The sequence below is a fragment of the Gossypium raimondii genome, chromosome 10, assembly GCF_025698545.1.
Source record: "Gossypium raimondii isolate GPD5lz chromosome 10, ASM2569854v1, whole genome shotgun sequence".
NCBI lineage: Eukaryota > Viridiplantae > Streptophyta > Magnoliopsida > Malvales > Malvaceae > Gossypium > Gossypium raimondii.
The window spans coordinates 52,149,549-52,164,103 of NC_068574.1; the positions used below are offsets into that span (position 1 = coordinate 52,149,549).

General features: G+C 33.0%; 1 protein-coding gene and 1 pseudogene across 1 annotated transcript; both read right to left on the minus strand.

The window, feature by feature from the left end:
• Positions 1 to 830: 830 nt before the first annotated feature.
• On the minus strand, positions 831 to 4,490 carry LOC105775577 (MDIS1-interacting receptor like kinase 2-like; annotated as a pseudogene).
• An 866-nt stretch (positions 4,491 to 5,356) lies between these two features.
• On the minus strand, positions 5,357 to 7,805 carry LOC105776912 (L-type lectin-domain containing receptor kinase SIT2). Its single transcript, XM_012599870.2, has one exon. The coding sequence runs from the start codon at positions 7,704 to 7,706 to the stop codon at positions 5,613 to 5,615; it is 2,094 nt and encodes a 697-aa protein (XP_012455324.1). The 5' UTR covers positions 7,707 to 7,805; the 3' UTR covers positions 5,357 to 5,612.
• Positions 7,806 to 14,555: the final 6,750 nt, after the last annotated feature.

Consider the following 14,555-nt stretch of genomic DNA (forward strand, 5'->3'; position numbering starts at 1 on the left):
TAAAATTTTGAAACTTTAATATGTTTTCTTTTTCTTTTGAAAATCTTATCATAAATTTTTAAAATGTTATATATACATATATTTCAATTTTTATAAATTAACCACAATGTCGTTAGCTTATGGGATGAAGAATAGACCTAGTTGAACAATTTTGATAAATTTTATATGGTATATGATGGCACAATTTTAGAACTTTATGTCATTAAATTTTGATAAAAATAAGTTTAAGAGTAAAATAGATAAAGTTGTTAAATTTATGTACTAAATTAAATTAAGAAAAAAAAGAGTAAAAATAATGTTGAGGGAATATCGATTCTTATGAGAAATCTTTGAAGTATCGTTTGCTTAAGAGCCAATGTTTTAGGTACTAAATTATATGTTGTTACGGTAGTAAAAATGTAATTTCATCATTTTAATAGCTTATATCTTTAAATTTTTATCATTTTTGGGTGCTAAAGTGTAATTTTATCATTATTAATTTAAAATTGAAAAGAATAGTACTTTATTTTTAAAAATAAGTTGCATATTTAAAATATAATTCTGGATTCATTGTGCACTTGAAATAAAAAAAAAATCCTAAAATTCAAGAGAAATTCTAAAATAAAAAATAAAATTTTATAAAAAAAAAAAAGAGTTTGTTTTTAAACATAGGTAAACTAGGAAAAAGAAAAAGAACTAGGAAAATACTCAACAACTTCAATGCTTTCTTCTATTCCAAGTAGTGAAACTAGGAAAATACTTGCAATCCTGCTACAGACCCGAGTCAGAGGAAATCTTGATTGTCTGATTAAGCATCTCATTCACAACAAAGGCCTTATATTATTGTAAGGTCAAAGATTTTCAAATCGAAGCTGAGAAATAAAAGATAACTGAAAGAAGAAGAAAAAAAGAGTAGATATAAAGCATATATACATACCTTACTTATGGGAATATAACCCAAATTGTAGCACCTTACTCAGCCATTGCAAATTACATGACCCAACAATTCTCCCAATTTTACGGTCGAGAAAGGACTTGACAATGGAAGGGATTGACGATAAAGCGCTTGAGCAACTTGTTGCATGGCTGGCCGATGTTGGGGATTGCCATTCAAGCATGCAAATGCTATCTTTATAGTAGAGACTACGCCCTCTGCAGCATCAATTTCTGGTGGTGAGAGACGTTGATCTATCACATCCTTAAGTAAAACATGTTGGTCATTTGACATAAATGGCAATGTCGATGCCGATGCAGATGATGACAAATATGAAAGAAGGTCGCCGGGATGCCTCCCCATGAGAACTTCTATCGTTAGCACCCCAAAACAGTAGACATCACTTTTCTTATCTACTCGCATTGTATACGCCAACTCTACATTAAAAGAAATACTAATCAGAACTATATTTATAACATGATGAAAGGCTTTTCTAGCCAAAAAAAAAAAAGATATTAATTTATACCTGGAGCTATATACCCGTAGGTGCTCGCAAGTGAAGTCCAATTGGAGGAGTCAGGCTTTAAAATCCTAGCAGTGCCGAAATCAGAGACACGAGCTTCATAGTCCAAATCCAAGAGAACATTGTTGCTGGAAATGTCTCGATGAACTATAGGTTGTGAATGGTCATGGTGCATATAAGTCAAAGCATTAGCCAATCCTTTAACAACATTTAGCCTCTTCTTCCAATCCAATTCCTTTGCTTGTTCATTGTTGCTTAAGACCATTCTCAAGCTTTCCCTTTCCATGAACTCATAAACCAGAAAAGAATGCTGTGGGTGTGAACAAAAACCATACATCTGTACAATGTTATGATGCCTTAGTTCTAATAAAGCAATAATCTCGCTTTCAAAGTCTTTCAAGTTGTTAATGAGTATGCTGTCTTCAGACTGGTGAAGTTTCTTCACAGCAACCACTTGACCAGTTGGCAATGCAGCTTTATAAACACTTCCGTATCCTCCTGAACCAATGCAATAGTCAGAGCTAAAATCTTCAGTAGCTTCAATGATGCTGTCATGGAGTATTCTTCCATTAAATCCTAATATAGTGAAAATATCACCATCTTGTTCCTCCATTGGCTCGGATTTTTTTGTTGGTGTTTTCTTGCAAAAAGTAAGGAAACTTGCAACCAATATAAACAACAAAATCAATAGACCACCAAACAGTGGAAGCACAAATAAAATGATCAGTTTGGTGCTTTTTGTATGACCATGGTTGTCTCGAGAAGGAAGAACGCAAGGCATTAGTCCAGTGGCGTTACCACATAGGCCTTTATTGTTCCTTAAGGCATTGAATGATGCCTCGTGAAATGCCTTAAGGTCTGGAATAGGGCCTTCTAATTGATTGTAAGATATATTCACAAATCTTAACCCATGTAAATAATTGAAAGCTTTTGGGCTGGAACCATTGAGCATATTGCGAGAAAGGTTCAATATTTCCAAGGACTGTAACTTTCCGAACTGTTGTGGGATATTTCCAAAAAGTGAATTCTGACTCAAATCTAGACTTTGAAGAGCATTGATGTATCCTATTGAAGATGGAATGCTCTCTCCGAGATTGTTCTTGCTCAAATTCAAATTGATTAACTTCGAGCAATTTCCAAGATCATCAGGAATAGGCCCTCTTAAATTGTTTGAAGCCAAGCTAAGTCGTTCTACATTTGATAGAAGTCCAATCTCTGATGGAATTTTGCCTGAAAATTGATTACCACTTAGCAAAAGACGGGTCATCATTTTCAATGCTCCCAGTTCCAGGGGATCTCATCGACTAGATGATTCGAAGAAAGATCAAGTTCTTGTCACTGGGTTGCATGTCCCAATTCGAATGGAATCTTTCCAGAAATGTTATTGTTGGAGACACGCAGGCTTGTTAGATTATGACATTGCCCCCAATTTGGAGAAAGTTCGCCATAAAAATTGTAGTCGCTTAATGAAGCATAATTCAAATGTGGATATATACCAAAAGCTTCTGATATATTTCCTGTCAAATGGTTTCCATCCAGCCTAACTCTGTTTAAGCTTTTGCAGCTTCTCAAACTTGATGGGATCGGACCTGACAAATTGTTGCTGATCATTGCAAGTCGAGTGAGTACTCCACCGAGGCATAAATTTTCTGGTAATGGACCAGTGAGATGGTTGTTTGATAATTGGAGATTAGTAAGATTACTGTATATTGGAGGAATGGGGCCTGACAAACTATTTTCACCAAGGAAAACTCCTGATAAGCTGCTCAAGTTTCCTATGGAAGTAGGGATTTGTCCAGAGAATGTGTTATTAGACAGACACAACTGACTCAGAGATTTAAGCATCCCTACCTCTTCAGGTATCAATCCAAAAAACATATTGTCAAAAAGGCTAAGAGTAGTTAAGTCGGTCAAGTTTCCTTTGGAAGTAGGGATTTGTCCAAAGAATGTGTTACTAGACAGATCCAATTTACTGAGAGATTTAAGCATCCCTACCTCTTTAGGGATGACGCCACTGAGATTATTATCGTACAAAAAAAGATGAACCAAGTTGCTTAAGTTTCCTATCGAAGTAGGGATTTGTCCAGAGAATGTGTTATTGGACAGATCCAATTCACTGAGAGATTTAAGCATCCCTACCTCTTTAGGTATCAATCCAGAAAACATATTTTGAGAAAGGGTAAGAGTAGTTAAGCTGGTCATGCTCCCTATCTCTCGAGGTATTGAACCAGAAATGGCATTTTCCTCCAGCCTAACACTGAATAGGTCAGTCAAGTTTCCTATATGGAAGCAGGGATGGCCCCAGTGAGATGATTTATTAAAAATTGCAGTGTGCAAAGCGATTTAAGCAATCCTATCTCATTGGGGATAGAACCAGAGAGGTAATTATCATACAAATAAAGATAAACCAAGTTACTTAAATTTCCTATAGATGTCGGTACAAGACCAGTTAATCTATTTCCTGAAAAGTCCAACAAAAGAAGTGACCTCAACAACCCAACTTCTTTAGGTATAGAACCATTGAGTCGGTTGCGATTAAGGTCAAGCCTGTGCAATTTATGCAATCTTCCTATAGAGGCAGGGATTGGACCACTTAGATGGTTAAGATAGAAAAATATATTAGAAACTGTACTCAGATTTCCAATTTCTTGTGGAATGGGACCACTAATCTTATTGCTTACTAAGGAGATCAGTTGAAGACTTTTCAATAAGCAAATTTCAGATTGGGATATGTCCTGAGAAGTAATTGTATGACAAGTCAAGGAAGATGAGTTTGGAAAGGTATCCAATGTGCGAAGGAATGGGCCCATACAGTGAGTTGTTGTGGAGGTTAAGCTCAATCAAGTTAGGGAAGGAATGGAAGTTGAGATTATGAAGTGTACCTTTCAATCTCAAACCATACCCTGTGAGGCTTAGATTGGTGATGCTTCCGTCCTTATCGCAAGTGATTCCAACCCAATTGCAATGGCTACTTCCGACCCACAAAGAAGAGAGCAAAGTTTGTGTGGTGTTGTCGAGGCTAGCTTTCCATTTTAAAAGAGTATCAGCTTCCATGGAAAATAGCAAAATATATATATATTTTTTTTAAACACAAAATATTAATTCTAAGATCATTTGAATTTATAATTGTGAGCAAAGCTTTGATCTTTTAGTTTATTTATTTGTCATCCTACCATCATTAAATATTGATAGTAGTTAAAATGTCAGTAAATTAATTTTTTTTTTGAACTATAAGAGTAGGGCAAACCTTAACAGTAACACGATTAACGCGACTCAAACCCAATTACACTTAAGATGGTGAATATCCTAACCATCAAACTGACACACAAAATATTAATTAATTTTAAAAGCTACGTATGCAGCTCCATCTCACGTCAGTTGAGAAATATAGAGAGGTGGTTGTTATCAGAATATAAATCTAAACAAATATGTATATTTTTATGAAGGATACGTAATCTAACATTTAAAAAAAAATAAAGTTGCAAAAGTTGAAAATTCATATTAAAATACGACTTAACAGAAAAAGTAAACTATGCGAAGTGATAAGATTGAAATCTTAAAGGTAAGTCCATTTCTAATAGACTTAATTAGTATCTTATAATCGTCAGCTGCCATCATTGACTATTGAATTTCAAATTTTCTAGCTCTGATTTTGTTGTTTCACTTAAAAGAGAAAAAATAATTGATGGTTTTTTAAAGATTTAATTATAAAATTTGCCCCAAAATACAATATGGCATGTTTTTGTTGTACATAGTACATGGATAAAATGAGATGAAATTGATAATTTAAGTGATACTTTAAATTAAAAATTTAAATATAATTTAAAGGTTAATTTTGTATTCAAACCTTTGTAATTATTGTTACTTAATCAAGAAAATTAGGAAATCCAAGGACTTCAAACACATTAATTGAGGATAGGTTTTATGGAACATTAAGATCACATAATTAATTTTATTTTTGTTCAATAAGATCACATAATTGAATTTAACTGAAGTGTTACGGAATTTGGATTACTAACAGATTAGAGGGCAATTTTCTCTAATGTTTCTTTTCATTTTTCAAGCAGTTACTAAAATTTTCAGTTAATACAGTGAAAATTTCATTTTGTTCTCTCAAAATATTTATAATCCAAAAAAAAAAAAGACAGAAGGAACAAATTTCCATTAAAACACTCATCAGCGACCTATATGAAGAACTGTATCTGTACTCGACAAGGAATTCACGGAAGGACCCGTCCCAACTGATGAAGAAAACGAAACTATACAATCTGAGGCTACGTTACTTGCTAAAGATACGTTAATAGCAGTGCTGTGAGGAGATAATGGTATGGTTTGAAGGATAGAAGATGGATTATTTTGGGCATTGTCTAGTGGTATATCAGGCAAACTGGCAGTGCCTTCCAGATAGCTCACCGCTTCTTTAATGGTGGGTCTCAAATCTGGTTTGGGGTTGGAACAAAGCAGGCCAAGTTTCAGAACCTTCTCAATCTCCTCCACCACGTAATTGCCTTGTAATCTTGGGTCGATAACATCAACAATGGCATCTCTTTTCCAGCACCTATTGACTAAATCAACTAGAAAAATGTCTCGGGGTGGTGCATTTGGTTCAAATGGCTTCCTCCCACAAGCAACTTCAAGAAGAAAAGCTCCGAAAGCAAACACATCGGCAGCTTTAGTAGCCCTTCCCATTCGGATGGATTCCGGATCGATATATCCTAGTGTTCCTACAAGGCGAGTCGTTTGTGGATCGCTGTCACGGTCGTACAATCTGGCAAGACCGAAATCTCCGAGCCGTCCATTTAGATTGGAATCTAAGAGAACGTTGCTGGCTTTGACGTCTCTATGGAGCACAACTTGTTCCCATTCTTCATGGAGATAAAGAAGAGCCGATGCCACCCCTTTGATGATTTGGAACCTTTGAAACCAAGTAAGGGTGGGTTTATCATCGTCGAAGAGGAACTTGTCAAGGCTGCCATTTTCCATAAGATCATATACCAAAATGAGTTCTTTCTTACGCCTGCAATACCCAAGAAGCCGCACCAAGTTCTTATGCCTTAGCCTTCCCATGCTAACAATCTCTGAAACAAACTCCTTCATCCCCTGATTTGTTTCATGGGATACTTTCTTTACTGCAATTTGTTCATTGGAATAAGGGAGTGTACCTTTATAAACTTTCCCGAAACCTCCCGATCCAAGAAGTTGCTTGTCTTTGAAACCTTTGGTCGCTTTGTACAGTGTCTTGTAAGAGAACCTTTGAGGTCCATATTCCTTTTCCCAGTCTTCATGTACTTCCTTGTATTTATTCATCCTGTAAACATATGCTGCTCCAATGATTATTAACAGCAAAGCAACAGCTGCAATGATCGAAATCAATCGAACTGTATTTCTTTGTCCACCATTTTTGGGAAGCTTTGGAAGCTTGGATATGTCAAGGCCTTGTGCTTCTCCGCTTCTATTGAAGCTCCAGCCCAGAATATAATGGCTACTACTAGTGCTTTGAATTGAACCAGTTGCAGCAGAGAAACCAACATACATGACATCCTTTAGAATACCCGAGAGATCGATTGATGTCGACAAGAGAGGCTGGTCTGGTTTTGGGGTTTTATCTGGCGCCAAGGTTATGTTGAGCAGTTCTTCTTCACCATTGTAGTCTATCCAAACCTGTATTGGATGTCCATTTTTGAGGTACAAAGTCGTATTCTTCCTTTCTTCATTAGAAAAATATCCTGCCCGAACGGATTTGTTTGATTTCACGCCATTCAGATCAATTCCTACATGATTGTCATCTATGTCGCCCATGTCAATACTGCGGATGGTATCAAACTCCACAGCGAAGAAATGGTTGGAGGAAATGCCATTGTTTGACTCATTAACGAGTCCCAGAAATTCGACTGCCTCAGCATGGCTAAAATCCGTGGATTCTGATATGACAAAGGCAAGTCCATGGCCACTAGATTCTTTGGATCCAGGAACGATGGCGATTACGAAATTCGTGGAGAAGGAAAGAGATCCAGCTGAACTTGAAGACGAAGAAACATTGAAGTTTATAGGAGATAGGTAGAAAGCATGGCCTTTCAGCGATTCTAAATTATTGGTGAGCTGCAATAGACCATTGGAGCTGATGTTGGCACTCCCATCAAGTTGTAGTTTCGCATCACGGAAGCCATGGTTATAAATGAATTCTTCAGCTTCTTGAGCCTCTGCCATGGAAATCACAGCCACCAGGCACGAAAACAGCCAAAAATGGACTGATGTAAAAGCAGGAGCCATTGTTAAAAGACTGAAAAGCTTACTGGGTGTTACTGTTTAAGAGAAGAACCTGCATAACATAAACTTTTTATTTATTTCCTGGACCAACAACTTGCAGCAATTTATTAAATGAATCTGTCAAGAATAATCTTATGTATAATAATTCAACGATTTTAATTTTGAAAGATTCAATAGACAAAATTATCGAAATCATGCATGTCACACCAAATAATTACATCATGTATTTTTCAGGTTAACATATACAAATTAGTTTTTAATAGTAAAATAAATAAAAATTTTAATAGAAAAACCTGTTTACTTTTTATTTAACATATAAGGATAAATTTGTCTATTTTTTGAGCAAAGGGACAAAATACAATCTAACTCTTAATACAATAGCCTCCATAATACTTTTATGGTGCAAGCAATGAACTTTTATTTATAAACCTTTAAATAGATAAAAGACATTTAATTGAGACAACTTCATATTATTATTTATATAATGTCAAATTTAACCCTCAATATTTATATTTTTTGTTAATTTAGCTATTATTCTTTTTATTAATTAAATTTGATCCTCAACCTTTCAAAAAAAGTCAAATTAATTTTTAGCGAAGATCTTGACTAAAACATTAATTTTTAAACAATATTGGTGTGACAACCCACACCGTAGTTCACGATACTTTCATGTTAACATGACATTATTTGTCTCAACAAATAAATTTAAAAATATAAAAATAAAAATATTTAAATTCAAAAACTATTAAAAAGTTCATAAAAGTCTTAAAAATTAGCATGAAGTACATATGGATTGTTATTTGAGCCATCATGTTTAAAAAATAATGTTTTAATAAATGTTTTCGTTAAAAGAACAACAATTTAACTCTTTTAGAAATATTAATGGTTAAATTCAAGTTTTTAAAGGTTAAGAGTTAAATTTAGATAAAAATAATACTAAATTTAATATTATAATTTTTTTTGTAAATAAAGCTTATTAATTTTGAAATTGGAGAGTTTGAAAAAGCAAATGGATCTAATAACGTTTATTTTTTTATTTACAAGTGATAAAAAACTATATTTTCTAATTAATTTTTCGTTTTTAGAATATTCGTATTATTTTATACATATTTAAATAGAATATAAGCATATTTTTAAAATGTATAAAAACATAACTACACCAATATAAAACACTCACCAGATTCCGGCTGCAATTCTTTATGAGGCATGCAATTAATTTTATTCTCCCCTAGGCCTCCAATGGATTTTTATGTCACTGTCAAAGCATCTTCCTAATTCAGCCACCACATAGTTTACATTATTATAGATAGATGATGTCATCAATTGGTCCATTTTTTTCGGGATTTTTACAAAAATATTATAAAAAAATAAAAAAAAATCAAAGTATTATATTTTTTAATTACGAAAATAATACAAAAAAATAAAAATCAGAAAAAAAAAGCTGCAACATGATTTGACAAGACCCTAGAGGAGGGCATCCTATGGGCGGCACCAAAGGTGCCATTCCCATGGGCGGCACTGCCCATATAATGGGCCATCCGGCCGGTTGGTGGGGGGAAGAGAAAGAGAGGGAAAGAAGAAGAAAGAAAGAAAGAAAAGGAAAGGAGAGGAAAGAAAGAAAAAGAAGGAAAGAAAAGGAAAGGAGAAGAGAAAAAAAAAAGAAAGAAGAAGAAGAGGGGAGGAAGGAAAAAGAAAGAAAAAAAGTAATTTTTTATTATTAATTTAAATTTTTGTAATATTTGTGTGTAAAAAATATGTTATGTACATTATCGTGTTTTATTATTTTATTTAGCATATACATTTTATGAAATTTATTTAGCATGAAAAATTCATGTTATGTACATTGTATGTTGATTAGAATTTTTTATGAAATTTATTTAGAATGTTGTAATTAGTTTTTTAGAAAAATAGCATTAAAAATAAAATGATAAAAAAAATATGTTTAAGAAAACATAAAATATGAAAAGAAAAAACGGAAATTGTATATTCACGAAAGTAATAAAATCCAAAAAATGGTATATTTAATAAATTTCAAACATAATGCACTTTGAAATAAAGTAAAATTATAAAATTAGAAATTATGATATTTTTAAAATAATAAAATGCGGAGAAAAAATACAAACAAATGGTCAAGTAAGAGTGTTTTACTTTTACTAACTTTTTAAAAATTCAAAAATAATTAATACAAATATTTCAAACAAAATGTATTGAAATAATATAAAATAATAAAATACAAAAATAGTATATTTTATTGAAAGTAATAAAATTCGGAGAATAATATGAGCAAAGAGCAGAATAAGGAGTTTTTTTACACTAAATTAATTTAAAAACACACTAAATTAATAAATTTCAAACATAATGCACTTTGAAATAAAGTAAAATTATAAAATTAGAAATTATGATATTTTTTAAAATAATAAAATGCAGAGAAAAAATACAAACAAATGGCAAGTAAGAGTGTTTTACTTTTACTAACTTTTTAAAAATTCAAAATAATTAATACAAATATTTCAAACAAAATGTACTCAAATAATATAAAATAATAAAATTAGGAGAATAATACAAGCAAAGAGTAGGAATAAGGGTTTTTACACTAAATTAATTTAAAAACATACTAAATTAATAAATTTCAAACATAATACACTGAAATAATGTAAAATTATAAAATTAAAATTATGATATTTTTAAAATAATAAAATGCGGAGGAAAAATACGAACAAATGGTCAAGTAAGAGTGTTTTACTTTTACTAACTTTTTAAAAATTCAAAATAATTAATACAAATATTTCAAACAAAATATACTAAAATAATATAAAATAAGAAAATAATATTTTTATTGAGAGTAATAAAATTCAGGAAAATAATACGAAAGGAAGGAAGGAATAAGGGTTTTTACACTAAATTAATTTAAAAACACACTAAATTAATAAATTTCAAACATAATGCACTGAAATAATGTAAAATTATAAAATTAGAAATTATGATATTTTCTAAAATAATAAAATGCGGAGAAAAATACGAACAAATGGTCAAGTAAGAGTGTTTTACTAAATTTTTAAAAATCATAAATAAATAATACAAATATTTCAAACAAAATGTACTGAAATAATATAAAATAATAAAATATGATAATAATATTTTTTATTGAAAGTAATAAAATTCGGAAAATAATACGAGCAAAGGGCGTGAATAAGGTTTTTTTACACTAAATTAATTTAAAAAGCACACTAAATTAATAAATTTCAAACATAATGCACTGAAATAATGTAAAATTATAAAATTAGAAATTATGATATTTTTTAAAGTAATAAAATACGAACAAATGGTCGAAGTAAGAGTTTTTTACTAACTTTTTTTTTCAACATGCAGGCATCGCAATGGCTCCACTGATTCGACTCGATAGACACATATCTGATGCGGCTAATCAGGCGGTATGATTTATTATTTGTTAATCACGGGTTCTATTTATTTAAAAAGGATATACGTAATATATAGAAATAAATCATGTTATCGTAATATTTTTTCTGTAATTTAACACTATCAGGACTCGTACCGAGTAATAAGGGGCCGTGTGAATGGTTTAAAGAAAGCTCCGGATGCACGATTGATGTCGTACTTGGAGCAAGCCGGATTTGGGTCAGCAGCATTGATCCGGACCTCCGACTTGTGCTATGATTTATTATCTGGGCTAGTGCAGGATCTGACTTTGGCTTGTCTCTCTAAGTCTTTTTGCCTTTGTAGGCAGAAGTGCTCGAAGCAGGTTTGGTCTTTGCTTGAAAGACACCTTCTTGGTGCTCCTCCAGTCTGCTAGCTCTTCTTTGCTCCTAAGCATATAGATCATTGATCAACTCTGTCAATGTGATTATTGCCAGGTCCCTTGAGTCTTCGAGGGATGAAATTTTTTCCTCATACCTCTCAAGCAAGGTTGAAATCACCTTCTCCACTATCATTGCTTCACTGAACTACTCACCAAGGAGCCTTATGCTGTTTACCATAGCCATAATTCTGTCTGAGTACTGTTTGACAATTTCTTCTTCCTTCATTTTCAAATTCTCGAAGTCCCTTCTGAGGTTCAACAACTGTTGCTGCATTGTTCTCTGTGTTCCTTGAAGCTTCTCTTTTAATTTGTCCCATGCTTGTTCTGGTGTCTCACAGGCCATGATCCTTGTAAAAATCACATTTGGCACTGAGTTTTGGATGCAAAACATAGCATTGTGCTTTTTGGTCCTTTCATCAGCATGCTGCCTGATCTGAGCCACTGTTGGATTGGCTCTTAGTGGCTCTGGTTCAACATCTAAGTTGACCACCTCCCACAGATCAAATGCTTGTAGGTAGGTATTCATTTTGACCACCCATATGTGAAAGCCTTCTCCATTGAAGACTGGTGGTGCAACTAGTGAGAAGCTTGATTAGGCCATTATTTTAAGTAACAGGTCTCTTAAGAGTAAGGCTCTAGATACCAATTGTTGGTGTTATGAACAAAGAACAAACAAGTTGGCTGAGACTTGAGCAGCAAGGCTCGAATCTTGCTGAAGAAAAAATATATTTTCATGACAGAAAATCAAAAAGAAAAGTAAAGAACAATAGAGAGTATTGGAACAAAAACTGATTGAATTCATTCAAATTGAAAAATGGCATAATGCCAATACATAAATCAAGCACTAAGCTTGTCAAAAACAGTAAGTGGTCACCTAATCAATACCTACTACCACTAATATATTGAAACTTGAAAAGCAAAACTTGTAAGCATAGACAAAGCTAAGTTTACAGCTCATTCACCATCTGATTACATCAATCATAAACCTAACTTAGTTCAAAATGAACTAGAATACATTTCCTTAAACTAAAGTTACACAATGAACAAAAAACAGCAGCTGCACTTGCTCCAACAGCTTTTGCATGGCTCAACCTGCATGTCTTGTTTATTTTCTGCTCTTGGTGCTACATGCTAACCATACTTCAACAATATCCAAGTTGGAAGTGATAGACATATATCACCCTCCAACTTGAGGGGGGGTGTTGAAGTTGGTAATAAGTTGTTATAGCAGCTCCTAGTATTTAGGGATTAGTTCTATGTAATTAACAATTAAAATACGTACTAAGTATGCTAGTTAGTTACTACCTACCCATTATATAACAATCAAGCTGTAGCAACAAGAATGTCAGACTTGAAGCATTTTATTTTCTCTCATCTTTTCAATCAATATCTTAATAGAGTCAGGCTTTAGAATCCTAGCAGAGCCAAAATCAGAGGCATGAGCTTCATAGTCCAAATACAAGAGATCATTGTAGCTAGAAATGTCTCGATAAACTATAGGCTGTGAATGGCCATGATGCATATAATACAAAGCATTAGCCAATCCTTTAACAACATTTAGCGTCTTCTTCTAGTCCAATTCCTTAGCCTGTTCATTGTTGCTTAGCATCATTCTCAAACTTCTCCTTTCCACGAGCTCATAAACCAAAAAAGAATGCTTTGGATGTGAACAAAAATCGTACATTTGCACAATCTTTCAGTGCCTTATTTCTAATAAAGTGATAATCTTGCTTTCAAAGGCTTTCAAGTTGTTGATGAGAATGTTGTCTTCAGACCGGTGAAGTTTCTTCACAGTAACCACCTGACCAATTGTTAATGCAGCTTTATAGACACTTCCATATCCTCTTGAACCAATGTAATAATTGGAGCTAAAATCTTTAGTGGCTTCAATAATGTTGTCATGGAGTACTCTTCCATTAAATCCCAAAACAGTAAAAATATATCCTTGTTGTTCCTCCCTTGGCTCTGATTCTTTAGTTTGAGTCCTTTTGCAGAAAGTAAAGAAACTTCCAACCAATAAAAATAGCAAAAGTAGATCACCAAAAAGTGGAAGCATAATTGAAATGATGACTTTGGTCCTTTCTCTATGACCATGGTTGGCCAGAAAAGAAGGAACACAAGCCATTAGTCCGGTGGCATTACGGCATAGGCCTTTATTGTTTCTCAAGGCATCAAACGAAGCTTCATGATTAAGATTTGGAATAAGACCTTCAAATTGATTGAAAGATATGTTCTCAAATCTCAAACCACGCAAATTATTATAAGTTTTCGGAATGGAACTATTGAGCATATTGTGAGAAAGGTTCAATACTTCCAAGGACTATAATTTTCCAAATTGTTGTGGGATACCTCCAATAAGTGAGTTCTGACTCAAATCTAGGCTTTGAAGAGCATTAATATAGCTTATTGAAGATGGAATGCTTGAGGTTGTTCTTGCTCAAATTCAAGTTGAATAACTTGAGGCAATTTCCAAGATCATCAGGAATAGGCTCACTAAAATTGTTTGATGCCAAGTCAAGTTGTTCTAGTTTTTAAAGAATATATATGTCTTAGAATGCCCGAAAAACCTAAAAATCATGTTTTTTTTGCACAGTTTAGGGTGCAATCCCATGTAAATGACACGGATTGTCACATGGTCGTGTGGTAACCCGTGTGGAAATGGTCAACTCGTGTGGCTCCTGTAGATCGCTCCGATTTTTCGATTTTCGCTCATTTTACTCCCAAATGCTCTCCTAAGTATAAAAACATAAATTTAAAAGATTATAAGCATAAAATTCACCATTTACATCAAATAATCACTCAAAAATATATTAAGAATGAGGTTAAAACATATTACTTTTAGCTCTTATCAATGTTATTCTCATTATATTGATCAGTAATTATTTCCAACTCTTTGGAACTGAAGAGTTTATCTTTATCCAGACCACATATTTAAAGACATCTTTTTTTTGAAACAATAATCCACCATTTCTTTCAAAGAGTTTTTATTTGAGTTTAATATACTTTCTTCTCTGCAGTATGTTATAAAGCCACCA

Bases quoted from the DNA above. Each gene is read 5' to 3' on its own strand.
- LOC105776912 (XM_012599870.2), bottom strand. From the start codon at position 7,706: ATGGCTCCTGCTTTTACATCAGTCCATTTTTGGCTGTTTTCGTGCCTG.